This window comes from Diabrotica undecimpunctata, chromosome 1 (genome assembly GCF_040954645.1).
Source record: "Diabrotica undecimpunctata isolate CICGRU chromosome 1, icDiaUnde3, whole genome shotgun sequence".
NCBI lineage: Eukaryota > Metazoa > Arthropoda > Insecta > Coleoptera > Chrysomelidae > Diabrotica > Diabrotica undecimpunctata.
In genome coordinates this window covers 121,592,833-121,616,994 of record NC_092803.1, presented here as the reverse complement: position 1 = coordinate 121,616,994, position 24,162 = coordinate 121,592,833, and the positions used below count along the sequence as shown (strand labels likewise).

General features: G+C 30.5%; 1 protein-coding gene across 1 annotated transcript in view; it reads left to right on the top strand.

Moving 5' to 3' along the window:
* Positions 1–24,162, top strand: part of LOC140431278 (uncharacterized) — a 36,615-nt gene that overhangs the window by 5,889 nt on the left and 6,564 nt on the right. Inside the window, exons 2-5 of the mRNA XM_072519212.1 lie at positions 9,320–9,361; positions 12,661–12,690; positions 17,095–17,538; positions 20,025–22,304. Of these exons, the coding sequence (XP_072375313.1) occupies positions 9,320–9,361; positions 12,661–12,690; positions 17,095–17,538; positions 20,025–22,304 (2,796 nt within the window). The remainder of the gene's footprint in view (positions 1–9,319; positions 9,362–12,660; positions 12,691–17,094; positions 17,539–20,024; positions 22,305–24,162) is intronic.

The window sequence follows — 24,162 nt, the reverse complement described above, 5'->3', positions numbered from 1 at the left end:
TCTATTTCCTCTGTTTTACCCTTTACATATGGTAGAATGGCTTTTGCTATCGGTTTTGCGTTATTGTTGGATCCTTTATTCTTCCTTAAGTATTCGGAGCATTTTCAATGGTATATGTTGAGAACCCGTTTTATTTTAACGTTGTGTTCACATTATGCATTTCTTTATTTTGATGTTCTTCGTCTGTGAATTTTTCGGAACTTGCCATTAGGGTTTTAATGACTGAATATAACTGTGCTGGAAGGTGATGTGAATTTACGTATAGATAACTGTCGGTATGTGTGGGTTTTCGGTATACTGTATGTCCTATGTGTCCGTATTCTTCAACTTCAATAGTAAACTAAATTTTATAGTGGCTTAATGATTTCTAAAAATACCTTTAGTTTTTCTTTTTCATGTGTACAGATTATAAAAGATTTTTATCATCTGGTAAAATCTTATCGTTAGACTAGGTATATATATATATATATATATATATATATATATATATATATATATATATATATATATATATATATATATATATATATATATATATATATATATATATATATATATATATATATATATAATATATATATATATATATATATATATATATATATATATATGTAAATATTATTTACAGAGTAAATTTATTGTTCGATATAATGATATTTTTAAATTTTTTTGTTGGTCTTAATCCAATGCTTCCTGTATTAAAAATGTTCGGCTTTTTAGACGATGCAAATATGTCGTAATCTATACATAAATGAACAATTGATATTTTATTTGTAGAAAGCATATCCTGCACCATTCTTTGTTTTTGATTATTTTATGTAAATAATTGTTTCTATCATTAGGCTGTATGATTCGATGTGATTTGAATATATTTTACTATTTTCATACAATTTGTTAATGTCTTCTATATTAATCTTATAAATCTAATAAGGTCTTTTTCTATCTAATTTATTTTCCTGTTTAAAATTTGTTATTGCAAAGTATGTATTTGTTTGACAATCGACATAATTTAAATTTAATATTATAGGTACTTTAAGGAATGAATTACAGAAGAGTTATAGTAAACAAATATATTGAATATTTGTCTTATATTTGAGATTGGATATTTATAAAGTGCATCCAAAGGTCGTCTTTCATATTTTTTTGCTAATCTCACAGTTTTCTATACCTTTGCCGTTAATTCAAATTCTTGGGTGATAGTTTTTACTTCTTTAACATATTATTACCACCTAGTGGATTGCAAAGTATTTTTATTACCTTATTGTATGTTTATTTGAAGAGTGTTCTGTTGAAATTTATTTGTAAAAACTCACCTCATTTTTCTTAGTTTAATCACCTTACATCGTGTGTTCAGTTTTCCTTTCTTATCTTATTCTTTTCTTTTAAAAAGATATTTTGAGTTTTCAACTTTAATTGTTTGTTGTTCTTTTTTAAATGAACTCTTTTTTCTTATCGCTCGGTATGCCTGTCTTTGCATGGACTCGAATCAATCTCACGTGTAACCGGGACGCTTGTTTACAAAATATACATATATATATATATATATATATATATATATATATATATATATATATATATATATATATATAATATATATATAATATATATATAATATATATATAATATATATATAATATATATAATATATATATATATATAATATATGTATAGATATATCTATATATATATATATATATATATATAATATATATATATATTATATTTATATATATATATATATATATATATATATATATATATATACATATATATATATACACGAAATACTTATACAGAAAAAGAATATCAGACAAGATTGCTGAGAGTGAAATATCAGAAAACAATAGCATAAAGAAGAGCTGGGAAAACTCAAAAATAACATAACTAACGCATCCACGGATGCACTTAAAATAAATGACAGAATTTATAAAACAGTCATTATACCAATAATGATATAGGCGACAGAAACACGACCTGACACAGAGAGGACAAAAAGGATGTTAGAAACAGCAGAGATAAAAACACTTAATTACACACACAAAAATTAATGGTAAAACACTATGGGACAGAACTAGAAGTACAGATATACGACATAGATGCAAGGTGAAGAAAATCAAGGACTAATATTCTATGCCGTAATGATGTAAACCGAATGACAACAAATGATCAGTAGGAAGACCACGAAAACGATGCAATGACATAAAAAGAAAAAGATGCACTTAAAGAGAGGAAAGTAACAAACACTAATACATCAAAAAAGAAAACTCCATAGTTTAGACAGGTAGTGAAGACAAAATGTGGAGAAAAGAAGAAAGACTTTTTAAAATACAAAACACAACAAAGACAACATGCATACCGCCACTATAACTAAATCCAAAATGAAATGGATGCTTCAGTCCGAAAAATAAATAGGGAAAGCTTCTCAAAAAAAAGTAAGTAAGTAAGTTTCTTAAAAAACTGGGAGAGCTTCTCAAAACAGATGAAACATGATTTCTGCGGAACACAAAGAAAAATATGAAGATAAATCAACTAATAAAAACAAGACACATTTAGAAGAAAACATGGGCAGTCTACTTTTGATCACTATTTGCTAAAGTTGATGAAAATAAACCACCAACACCAGAAGTGACGATAAACAAAGAATTAAACTTTCAGGAGGTAGAAGTAAATTAAAAAATTGAGATTCGCAAGAACAAAACAGAATACGGAACGAACTCCTAAATACGGTGGACCAGATTTGACCAAACAACTATTAAATCTGATCCAAAAAATAATAGACAAAACAGAATATATCCATAAGAATGTAAATCAAGCATCTTAATACGTTTCTTAAAAAAGGAAGACAAATCGGATATGTAAACTACAGATCAAGCAATACAAACAAACTGGTTTTGTTCGGGAAATCATGCACTGACGCTATATTGAGGCAAGTATAAGGGAAATCGGTAGAATACAACAAACTGGCATATTTAGGTTTAGTGGACCTTAAGAAGGCATTAGCTGCGGTCAAATTAATGAACTTTATCCACCTAATGTACGCAAGAGAAATACTTCTAGATGTTATCAAAACGATCGAAAATATTTTCCATAATAACACTATAAAAGTAACAGTAAAAGAAGAGGTAATATACCCAATTTAAACTGGCAATGGGATAAGACAGAGAGATTCTCTGAACCCCCTATTGTTCCACTTGGTCATTGGTAAAATAATATAAAAAGTAAAAAGAAAAAAAGATACCAAATGGAAAAAAACTTAAAATAATCTGCTATGCAGACGAGGCAATAATAATCTCTCAAAATAAATATGATTTACAACGTATGCTGCACCAATCAAAGAAATGAAAGGCAGAATTGTCATCAGAGCAATAATAACATATCCATCACAAACACGACCCGACACAAAAAGAGTACTAAAAACAGCGAAGATAAAAACTTATCGACCCTTTAAAACACCTAGAAAAATCGATGGTAAGACACATGGGACAGAGCTAAAAGTACAGATATACGACGGAGATATAAAGTGGAATACATCAAGGACTAAGTAAAAAATAGAAAGGGTAGAATGGAACGATCATATAAGCCAAATAACAAAAAATAAAGTAACAAAGACGGTGAGAAATGGTTCCTTATTAGGAATAAGAAAAGTGGGAAGATCACAAAAACGATGGAACAACAACTTACTGAAGGAACATTTAAAAACAGACAGAGTAGTGTCTACATCGTAGCTGAGGTTATGACATTTTAAAAAAAGTTTATTTGATTTTTATTTTACACAATACCTGTCCTATCTATTTATTATTTTAAAATTAACAACCTTTAGATATTCTTCTAATTTAGTTTCTACTAAGTTTTAAATATTTTGTTGAAAAGCTTATCCATTGTTCCAATCTTTGTTTTAATTGGATTTTAGTATTTCCTATTGACACGATATTAATATTGATGTGTCAATATTTATTCATTTACTAATAAATTAAATGAATATTAAAAGACATGTTTAAACAAATGAACAATTAACTTATAATTTAAAACCACATAAAAATTGAAGATATTATAAAATTATGTGTTTATTCAATATACAAGGTTGTTTACTAGAAAATATGAGTATTTTTGCTGTTTTTATGGTTATTTATGTTTAATGTGCTAATATATATTCAACGCAAAAGTCACATTTTTATGTCACATTAATATAGTCACATTAATATTATGTTTGTTCTGAAGTTTGAGAAATGTTCCAGATTTTTCTGATAAAGTAGAGGCCCAAATATTCATTAGTATTGTCATTTACTTGTTATTACTTTATTCCATTTTTGAAATTTATACCCATAATGTGTAGATTTATCCTTATCTTCTGTTTTCCCTTTTCACACTGGACCTTATGAGTAGATAGTTATTTTATGTTCATTTATCTCTGTCTTTCATTTACCGCTTCCACATTTGCGATCGACCTAGGAATATTCTTACAAAAAAAAAATTGTCTCCCACATTCAATCAACGTATTTGATTCCGTCTTCTCTCTATCTCGCAATGACCTAGAATTTGTCTTTTCATGGTTCTTTGGATTCTCTTGATTATATCTTTATAAGTTTAAGTTTTTTCTATTGTATATCCACGTATGGGCGCCGTATGTGAGAACAGGTATGACACACACTTTGAATACTTTAATTCTTAATATTTAAAGAAATATTTAGTTTTTTATGGTATAGAAAAATTTTTCAAGCATCTCTTATCACATTTTTATTCCTCGCTTGAGTACTTACGGTTTGTTAATTTTATCAGCTCTGGTAGCTTAATTTAAATAAATATTCAATTTATATTTCAATAGTTTTATCCCACCAGTAGGACTTCCCGTGCAGCTAAATGTAGAATAATTTATTAGTAATATGCTTCCACGCTATCAAATGTATGTTTTCCCTGTAGTTTCTCACCGAGTCGTCCATTGTATAACCACTTAACACTTGCTTCCTGTATTAACCTACAGTTCTTATTCGAAATCTGTGATACCTTGTACGGACATCAGACATATGTCTTTGCTCTACGTAGGTAGTGATCGCTCTTACATGTCGGTCCCTAAGCACCCTTTCGTCTTAATATTTTAGATTTGAAATTTGTTTTGCTACTATGTAATTAATAATAATATTTGTCCTCTTATATCATTTGTTTGCGTAGACGTACATTTGCGTATTTCTTTAGTACGTATACTTTAAATATTTTATATACTACAGTAGTAGTATATTATTATAATATATTTGTTAAATATTTTGTAGCAACAGGTCCGTTATCGTTTACTCCAAAAATTCTGAGTATCAAAATTCTGGTTCCAGACATATACACATTACACATTAATTATTTTTTTAGTGATTCCTTTGGGCGAAGTTATATTTTTTTCTCCATTTTTTGTGTAGTAGGATATATACTTCCTTCTTTACTCGCGTCTCTTTAGGAACACATAACAAAATATGGTCGTATTGTTTGGGTTATTACTAGTAGATCCAATTTTTGATATCTCCTGTATGTACCAGGGTTATTATCCGTTTCTTTTGCATCATTTACATTCGGTTTTTAATCCTGGTCCGATGCTATAAATCGGTTGCTTTGACAATGGTTTTTTTTTACGAAAACAGGTCATCGCTCTGTTGCTTAACTTTCCTCCTTTATCCGAGCTTAAAACTAGCTGTGGTAGTTTGTATGCACTCAATCTAACCATAAACTAACGGCAGGCGGAGTTAGATATTATATATGTCTAAATATAAATTATACATACAAACTATAGAATTATTTTTTAAAATTCCTCGTTTCTCCAGGATTTTCGGGGTCGTCCTCTTTTCCTCCTTCCTATGGGGCTCCATTCGGTTATTCTCTTTATCCATCTGCTATCACTAGTTCTTCTTACATGTCCATACCACTTTAGTCCTTTTTTGTTCTATGTATGTTAGTATGTCTGTTTCTATTGATGTTCTTTGCTTTATTTCGTCATTACTTCTCCTATCCATTCTGGTTACTCTGCAGCATCTTCGCAGGCATTACATCTCTGTTGCTACTATCTTACTGCTGTTTTTCTTGTTTATGATCCAATTTTTAGCCCCATACGTCATAATACTTCGCACTAATGTTTTATAAATCTGTGTTTTTGTCTTCATATTTAGGTGTCTATCCCACCATACTGAGTTAAGTTGTCGGATTGCTGTTCTTGTTTGTCCTAATCTTTGTGTAATTTAGACACATATCACTAATAAATCATCAGACAGAAAGCATGCCTATGTCTTTCAATAACAAAGTGTGGAAATTTTCTATTTTTAGATAAGGGATGAAAAAAGTATATGAACGTATATAAAAATTACTTTCCAAACTCCTACTTGTCGACTATGTAAATGTTAATCCAATAAAACATTTGTTTTATTTCTTCAGTTATGCGAGCTGAACATGCACAGATATATCCACTTATACATACACATATGAAAACAAGCTCTTCTCAGAAAAGTTTTAAACGCAAATTATTGTATTATAATAATATCTTCAATTGAGGTTTTGAAATGATTGTTAAAAAAACATTAACATAAAATAACAACTTTTCATTTATTTTTAACAGTTAGTTATACATTTCGCGCGTAGGGGAATTATAAATAATCCTTTGTGATTCTAATCACCGGGATATCCAATAACCTTGAAGTCGTGAAGTCTTCCACGAAATTTACATTTTGAATATGCTTACAACAAATGTGTCGTTACGTAAAGAAATAGATAATTAACTAATTTAAAAGTAAAATTTTTAATTATCTACATCTTTAGTTTTTTGTTCAAAAAACGGAGAAGAAAAACCGAGATACATATATAACTATAAGTTTCGAATATTAACATTAATGTAAATCACCTTTCTTTTTATTAAATTATTGAATTTATGGCCCAAAAACAAAAGTTTTTTCATGCTATTTTTCTTACTCTTCGTTGAAATTCTTCAACAAAACATCATCCTTAATTAAATGGAAACGTCAGGATTTTTATTATTTATTGTTCCAGTTTATGCTCTTGGGTTACTTATTTCTTGTATCTTTTAAGTATTGATATCTGGTGTTATTCTGGCTATATACTGTCAGTTAAAGTAAATAACAGATTTATAACTTACTGAAGTTTGGTTATGTATTCATAACCAGATTACATAACATGTATCCATGGTATAATTCATAGTAATATGTTACAATGAATTGTAACAATCAATTAATGATTACGGAGTCTAATCCCTTGCGAATGTTATCTGTAGGTTCCTTCCTCTTGCTAGTATATTCGATGAATTGCGTTGTGGTTCAACATTGAACTTCAGCAGCTCAATTAGTTTGAGTGATCATATTTCTCCACTGGCCGTGGTCATCTCTTACACGTAATGTCTCAGAATATTATTTTTTGAGAAGCTTTTTCGTAATATCTGCACATATCTCTAGAGATCTGCCGCTTTTGCGTTGACTCTGAGGCCTACCGCCCCATTTTGTGATAACTTTGATGGATATGAACAAAGAACTTTAAAATTCTAGAGTAAACAGTATTAGAGAGACGTTGATTGGGTTTAATTTAATTTGGGAATATTATATATTCCAGTATTCATAGTCAAAGACAAGCCATAGTTTGACAGAGGGCTCCAATTATCCTCAATCCACCTTAGCCATCCATAAATCTGCGATAGCCCTGTAAATCGTCCCTATGTATCCATAAGTCAGAATTAACAAAATATCCGTTAGAAGGTACAAAAACTAGGAGTAACTACTAATTTTCATTCCAGAACAGACAAAAAAAAATTGGACGAAGAAGTTCTAGAAGAAAGCTTACATCATATCTCGAAAATCGACTATCAACAAAATTTTTATGACTAGGCATACTTTTAAGACGGAATAAGTTATTTCGGAAGCACATAAAATTTATTTCGTTCTAAATAAAATAAAATAAAGAATAATATAGGTTTTTTGAATCGTTGCAGTAGATGATCTAAATCACATTTATCTTTGTTCAAAATTTTACGTCATGTATTATTAGGGACTCAGACAAGAACAAAAAGAAATAAAAATCAAATAATGTAGAGAACGGATTAAATACAGAATTACCAACCATAAAGACACCGACATTAAAAAGTTTGTATAGAAAACTACGTACATAATAGTTAGCAAACAAAATTACATTCAAAATAATGGTATTGGAATCGAAGAAGCACTGCTTGGCAGAGTGGAGAAACTTGTTTATTTTAGGAGTATGTCAATGAGAGCTAAAATCCAAGCGTAGAAATTAAAATGCGAATAGAACAGGATCAAGCAACGTTTGTAAAAACAAAAAACGTCCATTGCAATAACGATCTTAGTGTTACAATAAATATGAGTCATATTTAACCTGTAAACATTTTGTTATTCTGACTTGTGTTTTAGTATATTCTCCGACTCGCTAGAAACCGGTCTGGCGTTCCCTTTCATTCAAAAAGGGTCAGCACAGGTCAACATCCTTCCGCTTCGAGAGATTCCAGGCTAACGGTTTGATATATAGAGAGAAATTTAAATTGTTAAAGTTAGTCTGAAAATATAATCGAGTCGAGTTTTGAAATCTTACGCGCGTATTGTCGGGATAAATAAATTGTAATAAATGTTGTAAATAAATTATATAATTAGTGTCAAATAAATTAGTATGATATTGTACAAATAAAGACTTTAATAAACTAAGTGTTAGAATATTTTATAATAAATAAAGTTAATAAATTAGACTAATAAACTCAGTTCATTAGGTTTGACTTTCTAGTTTAAATTATAGACTTTTATATATTCCCAGTACTACATGGAGTAGAAGTGTGAATTCTAAATGAGTCCATGCTTAAATGCTTGAAAACGTTTGAAACGTAGGTATACGACAACTACTGAAGATAAGTTGGATTGACAGAATCCTGGAAGCATGGAAGCATGGAAAATATGAACTGTTTCCATTTCATCATAATATATATATATATATATATATATATATATATATATATATATATATATATATATATATATACATATATATATATATACATATATATATATATATATATATATATATATATATATATATATATATATATATTGGTTTTGATATAATGGAATATGTATATTATTTTAAAATTTCCATTTTAAGGCCACGGTTTATCTATATTTTTTACTGCAATTACTTTTCATTTCCTTGTCATTTTCTTTTAGCCAGAAAAATTTACACATTAAAAAATTGATCAAAAATGTGTATATTCTATTTTTATACCTTTTTGAAGTTAAGTCAACAGTTATGTATAATTATGGATGTATTTTAACTTTTGTTCTAGGTCATGGACATGGAGTAAAAGGATCCTACAGTAATAGCTATAGTAAGTATGATGATATTCTATTTTCTTACGCTATTACTTTTTTCCAAATCTGTTTACGTATTTTGCAGTAACTTTAAAAATTTACAAAAAATACTTAAAAAATATTCGCAATAAAATATAAAAAATTAATTTATAGTAGAATAATAAGCGAAAGAAAGAGGTTGAATTTTTAGACCATCTTTAGCACGCAATGAAATTTTTTTAAATAAATAATAATTTTTACTTTTAAATCAGAAATTATTTTTATTCTCTTATTAGAATTATTTTAATTTTCTTAATACCTTTTGTTTCGGTCAGAGTCGTATGTAACAGTAAATAGCAACATAGTTTTTTAGCAAATTAACACTATGTAGTGCTAGTATAAATTAACACACTGCAATAATAAACCGGTTGATAAACTACAGACAATTTAAAAAACAACTATATTTTTCCATACATTAGACGCAACTAAATAAATATTGGTTAAGATAGCCAACTATGAATTAATATATACTGATCAGCAAAATTAACAGGACACAAAGTTTACTTTAAGTAAAATTAAAAATTATTAGAAAAGCTTAAATTCTAATCATGTTTTATTGCATGTTTAATAAAAAACAATTTCCAAAATATTGAATAAGGTAGCAGGTAGCAGCAAATAAAAATTTACAATTTTTTTTTATTCCGGAGTAAGATATTTTTGAAATCGAATACAGACATTAACATTAAGTATTCCTGATCGAACTTAAATAACAGTTGTCAAAGCAATATCGTTTTACTGTTTATTTTGTCCCCGAAATTCTGTATAGGGTTAAGATCTAGGCTTCTATGAGGCCAGGCTAGTACCCGAATACCAACATCTGTAAAGTATTGGATTGTTATCCTAGTTATTAAGACCGAGCATTATTCTTCATTGGGAGAAAATTTGTACCTACAAAATTCATATAAGATACCACATGTTCTTCTAGACCTGTCCTAATGTACAGCTACGGCCACTGAATAGTTTTCACCCTGAAGTACAGATCTAGTAGCCGATATTTTGACATTTTTACTTCATTTAAACGTACATTTTACGTCAAAGTTACGTTAATTACCTATGGCGGACTCAAAATAGGTTCGTTAAAATTAAAAAATTTAAATAAAGTAACAAAATGGAAATTATAGAAGGAGGTTTTCTTTTAATAAAATGAAATGTTCTTAATAACGAAAATAAGAAAGTCTGGGTTAAAAATATCCATTTTATTTTAAATTTATTTTATATTAAATAATGATAAATAGTAACACAATTAGTATTTGGTGGAAGCCCCATTATTGTCATATTGGGTATCAAGGGGTGCCCCCTTTGCAATCTTCTGTTCATTGATAGCACCAATCTCCTCATGTTATATTTAACAACCTCCTCCCATGCCAGCTCAAATTGTTTCCAATATTTAATTATTCCAAGGAGTTTCTACCAACCATTCTCGAACAATTCTACTCGCATGCACTGGGCAATTGTCCTATTGGAAGATGGAGTTGTTATTGGCGAATCTCAGGGATTATTTGTTATATAATCCTGTTAATTTTTCTTCGATATGAGAACAAACGCCCGGGCGGCCTTCATCACTTATACATCCTCATACTTTTATCTATAATCCTTCAATATTTTTTAAATGATGAGTATATCTTCATCAAACGTATGATTTCTCTACCTATAACCTTTTATTCTACAATTCCTTCCATTCAAATTTATGCATTCCAATTGCATAAATTTTGCAAATGCAAAAACACGGAGGAGAAAGTATAACCCTTAGGATGACAAAACTTATACAAAAACTAATATTGCACTGCATAATGATAACAGCATAATGATACCAGTGTAATGATACCAAAGACCCCAACAATTATAGAGGTTTAAATCTACTGAACACAGCACTTAAACTTACCACAAAAGTGCCAACCAAAGATCACAGAAAAGGCCATCAAGTACAATAAACCAGCATATCTATGTTTTATGGACCTGACAAAGGCTTTCGATCGCATCCAAGTCGAACACGTCTTACACCTACTCTATAAAAGAAACATATCTATCAATCAATATTATACAAACCATCGAAAACATCTACTTTTATAATCGAATACATTCAAAGATAAATGGAAAACTAACACAGTGTATATTAGTATAAAGCGGAGTCAGACAGGCTCGTTAAGCCCACTTCTCCTTAATATAATAATGGGCGAAATAATACAAGCAGTACGTAAAGGTCATGGTTACAAAATGGGGAACAAAGAAATTCGAATATTATGTTATGCAGACGACACGGCATTAATCACCGAGACAGAAAACTAGCTCCAAAGTTTAACACACATCTTTAATACAACAGCCAAGAAATACAATAGGATAATATCAGCAGAAAAAACAAAATGTATGACAACATCTAAATACCCACTACGATGTCAAATAGAAATTGATGGGAAAATAATAAAGCAGGAAGCAATGTTTAAATTTCTGGAAATAGATATAAATAGTTACGAAGATGTTGAAGAAGAAGTACGGCAACAAAGCTTAACAACAAGTAAAGCGGCGTGATCTCTTAACGACACAATCTGAAAGAACAAAACACCTAAGACAGAAAAGTTGTTGGATAGGAAGAGAAAACTAAGAAAAATAAGAAGAGCATGCAATATAGAAGACATAAATGGATGGGTGACAAAATAGAAAAAGGAGGGGAACGAACACATTAGTAGAATGGCCAAGGGTAATATAGTAGGAATAGCACGAGATAAGTCACCAAATGGACGAAGAAGTATTGGCACACCAAGAAAAAGATGTGCGATAATTTAAACAATTTAGGAGGCTAATATTGAAGAAGAAACAGACTTTAAAGTCTACATAAAAGAAGAAGAAAGAAGAAGAATGCAATTCATTTAAAAATCTTTATTTCATAAGTTAATATCCGCTTTATCAAGAGCACATTAACAAAAGCTTTCTTTTCAGCCACAAAAAAATGTTTAAAAATGAATGGATAAAGGCAATTTTATAAAAATCAAACAAAGCTAACTTGGGAATTTTACGTGTCTGGTTAAATTTGCGAGGCAGTGTATTACAGGTGAAAATAATATAAAATTATAAGTTGTTATTTTTATGAACCTTAATGTAATTTATAGATTAATGCACAGACGTACTATTATGTAACTGTCCATTATTATTTCAAAAAACATATTAAAAAATATCATTTTTAATCTACTTAGTGCTGTTTAATAAAAATTTTTATTACGTTCAAACCTAAACGAATTATTTTAGGAATTAATATAACAAAAATTTCTTTTTTTGGTTACAGGTAGTTCATCGGCGTCATCATCAGCATCATGTAAGTATTAAACAAATTTGCATTATCGACAATACTTTATTTTAATACGAAGTTGTTATTGTAATTACTACCCACCAGATATTCAGCTTTTATATTAGACATTCAAACTCGTTAGACACTATTCTTTTCTACTGCATCGTAACTGTTTCGTTCTGCTATTTTTTAGTTTATTCTTTCTTTAGGAAGTAAAATGTTTGCTAACACTAGGTTTTGTCCCTTACAGTATTTGTTTTCGCCTTCTTGTTCTTCTTCTGTGTAATCTATCTTTCGTATTACCATTCATATCGAATAATTTTTCCCGTAGATGATTCATTCGGATATAACATATTATTTATGCGCATTTTTGCATAATATAAATACTTAATCCGTTATTAAAATTACTCTAGCTGTTATAGTTTGTTAATTATCGTTAAGTTTAGTTTTATATAAAAAGACAAAAAAATATCAACATGCTTTGAGTTTATAGTTTTCTCTCACATAACCCACATAATATTAGGCAGCAGTTTTTCTGAATTTGTTTCTCTTTCCACTGCATTAATCTTCAAATGGAAAGGCGGTTGGCACTCGACCCAAAACTATTTTAATGTCTTTAATTGTTAAGTCCGTGTCAGGAGGTCAAATATTTGATCAAAATAAAACTTTCCTAGTGACGTCATAATTACAGTTTATTCAAATTTTAAAAGTCTACCTGTCACACGATCATTCAAATTTGATCAAACTGACGTATGTCAATGAAATTAATTATCTTTTTGCTTTTTTATTAGTTACTTGTGCTTTATTTACAATTCAAATTTTTTTATCCACAATCAAAATAAAAAGGCTGAAAGGATTTTTTATAATAACTAGCTGACCCAACATGTGGCTTGATTATTAGACGACTAATATTATTTACAATTTATTTAACAGAGTTAAGTAAATACGAAATCCATGATGGCATTCCCGGTATATCCAGAAAATGTAAAAATTATTTTGGACAATTTACGGCTACATCTTCGTTAACAATACTGTCGTTAAAGTTAGTTTCGTTAACATCAACATTTTTCGCCGCCAAAATTTCGCGCTCAATGAGCCAATGATTCAAGTAATTATTCAGTATAGCCGGGAAGACACTTATTTATGTTTAGTCTCAAGAAAAGTGCAAAAATTATCTAGAAGTTTGATGCATTGTGTATTTGGATGCAGCTTTATTTTACCATTTTCAATATTCAGCAAATGTTTGGAAAATATTTTCTTCGATAGATCATTTTGCTATACTTGTACTCTATACAGGGTGGTCCTTAAGTAATTGTACAAACAGAAACCTTAGATTCTACACATTAAAATATTACGATTTAAGATAACTTGCTTTAATAAAATGTTGATATTAAGAAAGATACAGGGTGTCAAAGTGAAAATTTAAAATTTTATTTTTTGCTATAACTTTTACGTATGTAAATATTTTTGGACAAATATTTAAAATTGGATGCTATTTAGTAGGATAAATTAAAATTTTATACATACTTTAATGTAACTGATAGAGGGCGCCATATATGCTACACGCGTGGCATAGATTTGCGCTTAACTTTTTTGCTCTTTAAGTTAGCTCTATTTGTGTTAAAAAATATTAAAGATACATTATTTTTACAAAGAAAAGGTATACTTGTTAGTAACCTCAAAATTTAACCGTTTTTGAGATAATCGCATGTTAGAGTCAGCTGCATAATAATTCTTAGTTGTGATATTTGTGCGGAAAAGCACTGAATACATGTAAATAAGCATATTTCATAGTTTATTCTTATTAAAACAACTATTAAAAAAGATGATAATGTAATATTACAATTTTTTTTATGGCTGCCAAATGTCTTATTGGAGAAAATGTTCTTCATCTTCTTCTTTAGGTGGCGTGTCCGTATTCAGACGTTGGCCGTCATCATGTTTACAATTTCCCTTTTCTACCGCTGCTTAGGTTTCTATACCTACTGGCGTTGTATTACTTTTTCCCTATTGCAAAATGGTGTAGACCCAAAATATGTGGTTTATGTAAGATGGTACACCACCACATTCAAGAGAGAAGGCAGTAAGAACATACTTAAATGTAACTTTTCTGAACGTTGGATTGGTCGTTGCAGTCATATACCTTGACAATGTGGTGCAGTTTCTACTCTAACTATGGGAAGCAGTTTCTTTAAAATCAATGATGTTATTTAATATAAGACGATCTTTTATGGGATATATTGACAAATGAATTAAAGAAAATGGTGGACATATCGAACACTTACTTTGACAAAAAGTTATGTTATTAAGTTTAACTATTTCTTAGTTAATTATCCTGCTGATATATTTATTTTATTTAATATTTTGTTAACTATCAACTTTAGTTAAAGGTATTTTATACCAAAATTTAGATTTATTAATGTTTTTGTCTATTTTTCCTTCGTTGCCTGGAGTAATTGCCTTAAATCAGAATTATGCAGCTGATTTGTAAAATGAGATTATCTCGAAAACTGTTGAGTTTTGAAGTTATTAACAAGTATACCTTTTTTTTGTTAAAATAATGTATCTTTAATATTTTGTGTCACAAATACAGATAACCCAGAGAGCAAAAAAAGTTAAGTGCAAATTTATGCCACATATGTGGCATATGTGGCGCCCTCTATCAGCTACATCAAAGTGTGCATCAAATTATACTTTCTCGTGTTGAAAAGTACCCAGTTGCAAATTTTTATGCATAAATGTTTACAAATATGAAAGTTATAGCGAAAAATAAAATTTTAAATTTGCACTTGTATCAACATATATAGGGTATAAACACCCTGTATCTTTCTTAATATCAACATTATATTAAAGCAATTTGATTTAAATCGTAATATTTTAAAGTGTAGAATCTACTATTTCTTTTTGTACAATTACTTAAGGACCACCCTGTATATATATATATATATATATATATATATATATATATATATATATATATATATATATATATATATATATCTTAATGGCCAATCGAATTGTTTCGATATTTCGCCATAACAACGATTGTGTTAAACACGCATTAATCTCAGCCGCATATGTAAAGAGAGGAATAACTGGTAATGTCTGTCGGAAGTCACCAGACACTAGCAGAATAGTTTAAATCTTGCATACTTCTATATAATGCTTCCAGTGAATCTTTATGAATCATAGTACATTTATCCCAGATAATAACGGAACTCTGCATTTAGTTTGCTATAAACGTCTAATGGCAGGTTGAGTACTGCATGTGCTGTTCTACCACCATCTTACAATTTTCTGAATTAACAACTGTAAGTTGCCTACATTTGGCGCAACTCAAAACGGTAAATTCAATATATTATATTGAAATTTTTATGAATTTAGTATACAACTATATTTTTTAACATTCTCAGTAGATTTTAAAATTTAAGTTTATTTATAATTGTTTTATTAAATTTATAATTATTAAAATGTATTGAAATAATGCACAAACTTAACTTTATTGCAGAGAAAATGTTAAAAAATCGTTTTTTGTTGTAAATAAACAATGTTGAATATTTTAAAATTATTTTTAATTCTAACCATACATAATTCTGTCACAAATAAAACTATTTTACTCTCGACTAAAAATCACATTTTTGAAAACACTTCATATACATCTAATAAAAGTTGCTATCTGATGGTATATGGTGTAGATCAGTATATTCTAACTGTGTGTATGAGAAAATAAAACTGCTTTTACTATTTTTCTTACAATTTCATCATATTTTCTCGTTTTCTAGTTTTTACGAAGCGAAAAAAGTAAATAGACATGTCATTTGTTAAACTTCCTGTGTTTTTAAATGAGCTACCACTGTAGTGGAGGTAGAGTGATAATAAAAAATTTTGTATAAGGGTATAATATAACTGTTTGTATGGGGTATATTTTATGATATTTTATATGTAGTTATACAATATCATAAAATAACGCTTAACAAACGTATCAAATGAACTAAAACTATAGAGGTGAAGCCAAATAAACCACATCCTGTTAATCAAAGAATGAATTTCCTCACGGTATATTTAACTGCTGATTGTCTTTATATATTTTTTCGACTAATCAAAATTAAAGTTTGATCAAACCGACCTTGAAAAATAGAAGATCCTCTTTTTTTAGATGATTGGATCAAATTCAGATATATCAACAACAGCATAATATAGTGATATGCTGTCAATTTTTGGTTTGGTAAAACTAGTTTGATCAACTATTTGACCGATTGACACGGACTTTAGAATAGAATCAATATTTGAATTTTTTTCCTCAAAAAAATGAGTAAATGTTTGCTTTGTGTCACGGTAACGTTAAATTATTTTAAGTTATACGAAACAATGTTTCGTAAAATCAACATTTCAACCAGCATTATTTTACTTACTCAACTTTTCTTATTTCAGCATTCAGTAGCTCGTACTCCTCAGGAGGACCTGTAGATCCAAATATTCTTAACGATGTACTTAAAAATGGAAACGCTGCATTCTCCTCCGCCGCTGCACATGCCGACGCAAATGGAGCTTCTGCTAACGCTGGAGCAGGCGCTTATTCGGGATCTTTCGCAACTTCCGGAGCTCAAGCTGGACATGCGGTTCACTTAAGCTCCGGTGGTCAGGCTGGATTATCTTCATCTGGATCCTTCTCTAGTTCTGGATCATATTCGGGATCATCACAGGGATGCACTACGGGATGTGGTTCTAATTCGGGTGCAATTAAACCAGCTAATCTAGATTTAAATCTTAATGGAAAAGGGTCCTCATCCAATTCTGGATCAATTCAAACTCAAGTTCCTGGAACAATACCAGTTATTGTTACTGTTCCACAAAATAAGCATTCTGGTCCTGAAGGTACGTTATTAATTTAAAATAAATAAATAAATAAAATATTGTTCTGAAGCTATTTTCGTGTGGCATTTTAAATTAATTACTATTTAAATGGGAATAAGCCACAATTAAAGGAGAACGATTTCCGAAGTGAAAATTGAAACGTCAATAAACGTATTTTAACCTTTAATTGTGGCTTATTCCCATTTAAATAGTAATTAAATAAATAAAAATTATGAAATTAAAAAAAAACCTTCGGCAAAGTCAAAGAATATTTATTTTAAAGCAATTGAATCAAGAATACATACAAATTTTAAAAAAAAACCATAAAATCTTTGAAGAGGCTTTGCGAAGTGTAGAAAGCGAAACCGGTCGTTTTGGTAATAAAATTAAATTAATTGTAAGTCTTATTTTATTTCTTTTTACCTATTTAAAATTATTTGTTTTAAAGCATACAATTGTCTATAGCATACAAAATTTCAATATAGAGGGAATTATGTACAAATTGATTTTATATATTTATGTTTTTCTTAGTAGTCAGTATTACTAACCCTAGGACTTATACAAGCTCCAATTCCCGTGGGCATGCTCCTAAACAAATTGTCAATATTTTATTGTGGTAGGTAGGTTCATTTCTTCAAGAGCAACTTTTACTAGCTGTACGGTGTTTTGTGGATTATCTCGGCGAGGTCTAATTCTTTTTTAAGCATATCCCACAAATGCTCGATGGGGTTAAGGTCGGGTGAGCAAGCAGGTCACTACAGAATAGCGATATCTTCTGCTTCAAGGAAGTCTGTAGAGACTCTGCTGGTATGTGGAGGTGAATTATCATGCATGAAAATTAAATTTCTTTACACTGCACTTTTTCAGAGTCTAACTAGAGGTTCTAGAACCAAATCAACATACCTGCGAGCTATTAAATTTGGTTGAATGGAAATTAAAGAAGTTTTTTTACCGACCATATTACCTCTCTAGAACATAACACTTTCTCCTTTAGGTCTGTGAACAGATCTGGCTGTTTCCATTGTTGCTTGTCTTGCTTGCCCTCTGCGTACAGGAATTCATCAATCATATGATTTTACACAAATTCGGGTTTCATCTGAAAATAGCACATTTTGCCAATCTCCAATTATTCAGTTTTGGTATTGAAGACACCAATTTAGGCGATCAATTTTGTGCTGCCTGGTTAACTCAGAAATCCGTAGCTGTCTACTGCTGTATAGTCCCTGGACACGAAGTTTTCTTCTTATTGTTTCAACTGAAACACTTACACCTGTACCTTCTAAAAGTTGTATTTGGAGTTGCGGATGAGAAATTGTTGGGTCTCTTCTAGCTACTTGAACAATAAAACAATTCTGGCAAGCCGTTCTTACTTTTTCGCAACTTTATCTTGGTCTATTCTTAAGCATTCCTAACTCTTGAAACTAGCATAGGTTTTTGACACAACGCTCTGTGTTACTCATACCACTGTAGCTATGTCCCTCTGAGACATTCTTTGCTCCACAAGACCAATAATCTTTCCCCTTTGCACATCTGTTAGCCCCACATATGGCATATTTTCATTTTGAGAGTTAGTTTATTCATTTTCGTTCAAATTACAACTAAAAAAAAATAATCTATACCGTGCTGGGCAGTGGTATCTGATTTTTTTATCGGTTTGTTTATTTTTAATAAAAACCTTTATTCTTCGCAACAATAACAAGTTTTTTTAAAAGAAATAAATATTAGTTTGAAATACATGGTGATTCCATATAGGTTTGGTTGTGTGTAGTACTTGTTAATTATGCTAAAACTATAAAAATGCAATGTTATTATACACTAAAGTACATTTTTGGATAAGGATGGTCAGCAGTAAGGCTATTCTAATAAAATTCAATACAAATTATTACATACAAGGGCATTTGCAACATCATTTGCATGACATCGAAATGATTAATTAATGTCATTTTCTATCAAAGACCTCAATAATAAAAATCAGCAAATACTAATATATATTAAACAAAAATAAGTATATTAGTAATTGTCTGTCATTTCTTGAGTCAATTAAAAAAAATTCATAACCGACTCAGAAACACATTGAAACTATTTGAATAAATTCTTAAAATTAAGTAATAGAATTACAAGAAATGTTGTATTTGATACAGATACTGAATGAATAAATCATCAAACTTTAAGCAAAGCCAGAAAAAGGTGATTTTTTAATTTAAAAACTAAAACTTTTAAAAATAAAAGTCACCGAGAAAATAAAAAACTTACTTAAAACATTTACTCATAATTAAAAATAAACAAAAATTAAAGCAAAACTATACAAAAGGCTTTTATAAGGCTTTATTATTATTAGTTTCATAAAAGCTTTTCTTGTACTATACAGGTAATATTTTCTTCCAAACTTCTTGTTAAATTTATAATTCTCCTTTGATTGCAGTCAAGGTTTAAGATTTAAATTAAAAAATTACTTTTTTCACCTATTAAACTTACATCATTTTAACTAAACTTTTTGTATGTTTTAGAATCTAAACCTCAAGGGACATACTTCATTAACGACTTTAGAGTTCCTGACGAATATACTCCTAATGAAGGTGCTGGTGCCTCTACATTTGATTTAAGCAAAGGTGGCTCAGTAATCAACCTAAACGCCGGTTCCAATGCAGGACATGACCAGGGAACTATAATTCAATCTAAAAAACCTTACCAAGGACACTTTCCTGGACCCAAAGGAAGTATACACGATTTCAAACCTGCTCCACCTGGCGGTGGCGGTCCTCCAGCTTGGGCTCCTGAGCAAAATCCAATTTCTGTTCAACCGAATTACGTTCATACTGGTGCGACTAACCAAGTAAACGCAGGATCAAATGGGATTTCTTTAGATTTAATTAACTCTTTCCCAGGTTCACCCGGCAGCATATATAATAGTAAACCAGCTGCTGACATTAAACCACATATTCCTAGCAGTAATATTCCTGTGGCAATAGTTCGAGTTCCAACAATAAGCACCCAACCTCATCAAAAAGTGGAGGACAAAATAATACCTGGAAATGGGGCATTAACGGTTATTGGAAAATTACCTGGTCCTGGCGGTAGCATTTTCACCAGTGTTTCAACAAGTCAAGGTTCTAATAATCAAAACGGAGCTGGATTTGTTCAAGTTTCTGTTAAACCTATCTCAGACTCATCTAATAAAAATCCTCTACCATTTACTGACATAATAAATCAATTTCCTGGAAAACCAGGAAGTATACATGAAAGCAAACCTGTCGCTGGATTTAATTGCGTGGGAAGTCAATGTATATACGGTAAACAAGAACCACAAAAAGGGCCTGGATATGTACAACTTCCTCTTATACCTGTTACAGATACATTTAATAAACATTCTGTTACCCCCGATTGCGCATCAGGGACATGTGACGAATATGGAGGACGATTAGGGTGTCATGGTAATGACTGTTTCGGACCTGGTAAGAAACCGTCTTACATTCACTCCGGATCGATTTCAGGAGCAAACGCAAACAGCAATGCAAATCGTGAAAGTGGAAACTTTAATATAGAATTTGGAAAACCTCTAACGCCTACCTATGAAGGAACAAAATGCACTCATGGAAATTGTGCAGAAAAACAAGACAGTAACAATATTAACTGTGTTAATGGAATATGCCAGAAAATTGTACCTCCAGGTGTTAGCGTTCAGCCACCCCAACCTGGACTTATAACCGTGGGAATAATATCTGACAATAAACCTGTTAATTTTAACCCTCCTGAACAAGTTCCTGAAGTATATCCTACACCAGGAAGAATTAATTTTGATATAAATCAACGTGCCCCAGAGTATTCAGGAACACTTTGCTCTGGATTACAATGCATTCTTTCTCCTGTTTCTGGAAATAAACATATTCCAGGTAATACACCAACTTCTGGATGTTCTGGAGCCTACTGTATTAGTATCATTCCAGATAAGCAAGAAACCCTAAATTGCCAGAATGGAAAATGTCAAAATAGAGATAAGCCTGTAAGTAATGAAAATCCAAACCAAGAAAATCGCAACATATATTCAGGTTCAGAAAGTAACGCTAATGCACAGAGTACCAAAAATCAAGAAAACATCAATTTGGACCTCAATAAGCCAACTCATATCGATCTTCCAATTGAAGTAGAAATTCCTGTCAACACAGAAGATCAGAAAGAGAATAAACTTAAAGAACCTGTCCCTTTAATTTTACCAGTGCAAGATAACAAACCGGGATCTAGCATGGACTTTTTACTACCTGGAAATAAGCCACCCCAACACTACCATCCACATATTAACAAACCAAATGGACCAGCTACCAACAACGGCTACTATAGCTGCACAGGTTCGTCATGCCCGTTACCAAAGCATCCTGGACAAGTGACTCCAAGTCCAACTGTGCAACATCCTACTACAATAGCTTACACTAAACAACCCTACCAACCCAATAATAAACCTAATTGCGGTAACAAACCTTGTGATGTTCCTGAATCTTATTCTCCGCAATATACTCAACCTCCACCAAGTTGTAATGGAAAAGATTGTAGCAACCTCGAACTAAATAACAACCCAATCTGTATAGGAGGAGCCTGTGTCTTCAGTAACCAACCTCAAATACCTGATGCATATAAGGGTGCTGGAGGCAAAGATAGGCTCTTTGTTCCTTATTATAATCAAGAATTGCCACCAATAGTAACACCAGTGATAGTAAAAGATCAACCGCAAGGAGGCTCACACACAAATTTTAATGCTGGAAGTCAAGCTAATGCTGAAGCTGGTTCACAGAATGGTAAGTTCACAAAATATTAGGCAATTATAGTAAAAATGATATATAATTATAATATACATCATATATATATATATATATATATATATATATATATATATATATATATATATATATATATATATATATATATATATATATATATATATATATATATATATATATGTAAAAGATAAAATCTTTTAGCGAAAGCCGCTATCGCTTTATAAAATTAAATGGCCAAATATATGGCCCGTGCTATAATAAACTTTCCGTGCTCGAATCGGTATCAATAAAGTGTTATGATCATTTCGGCCTATCCCAGCCTCATCAGACACTTGGGCTGATACAAATTCAAACTCGGAAAGTCCAACGAATGTCTCCCAAAACTTCACTATAACAGTAGTTAGCTTACAAAGGCGCCCTTTGGCGGCCGTGAACGAAAACGATATGATAATATCGTTTTCTGTATCCTTTGCGCTATGCGAAATGTGTAAAAGATAAAATCTTTTAGCGAAAGCCGCAATCGCTTTATTAAATTAAATGGCCAAATATATGGCCTAGGAGGACAAATTCGTTAAACTTCCCGTGGTCGAATCGGTATAAATAAAGTGTTATGATCATTTCGGCCTATCCCAGCCTCATCAGACACTTGGGCTTATACAAATTCAAACTCGGAAAGTCCAACGAATGTCTCCCAAAACTCAGTAAGTAACAATAAATGTTGGTCAATTTATCTATGTCTGACTTTTTATTTATACAAGACGTATTATATTTTATGAAACACATTTCCAAGAAAACACGTTTTGAATGGTTTTTCCCTTTGCCAAAATACAGGAATCTTCGAAATTTAATCCATGTTATAAAGTTAATGCATGTTCTGTGAGCGCACATGCGTTTATCTTTTTGGTTTTTATATCGCTGCGATGTGATATTACTCTACTGTGAAAATTACGAGATGATTCTCCGATATACACATTTTTACAATTGGCAGACGGTATAGAATAAACAACGAATTCGATGACTCCTGTATTGTGAAAGGATCCTTTGTCTTTGTGTACAACTTCGATACCATTTTCACATTCTTAGTTGCAATTTTTAAGCTACTAACATTTTTGAAAATGTTGATTAGCTTAAGTGTGAGAACTGGAATATAGGGTAGGCAACCATACGTTATTTTAGATTGTGGTAGCTCTGATATGTTCTGTGTCAATGTCTGTGTCAGTTGTCGGACCTTATTCACCTCATTATTATGAAAATTTTGGTTGTCAGAAATTTGCAAAGGAAAAGGAGAACCAAAAATGAGTTTATTCAAAAGCCTTGTAGGATAGGAGTTCTCCTGTAGTATAGATCTCAACTTTTTTACTCCTTTGTCCCTGAACTCGATGTGTGGTAAGTTGATACCCCTTTTCTAAAGGTTTTGGCCCTTAAAACTAGGCTCTAAAAAAGGTCATAGTTTTATGACCTTCTTGAACCGTACTAAGTATATTTAATATAAAATTAGTATTTCTTGAGTTTAGATTCAATAAAATGTATTAAATTTGGGACTAGATTTTATTGTCCATTGAAATCAAACGTTTCGGCAGGAAACCCTTGCCTTTGTTAAGATTCTAAAATATACAAGATTGGGAACAAAAAGTTATTGCATTTGTGTATAATTATTTTTATATTGGCGTATCGTTGGTGTTTTCGAAAAAAGTAAAGTGGAGATATGTTATAACTTTAAGAGTTTTTTATGGTGTTATATTTATTATTATTTAAATCAGATTGAAATATATTTTATTTAGGTCCTCTATATCTTTTTTTCATTGATTGCGTTGGTATTTCTTTTTATTTCTTTAGATTTGAATATCTCCCTCTTCTTTTTGTTTTGTTCGGCTTT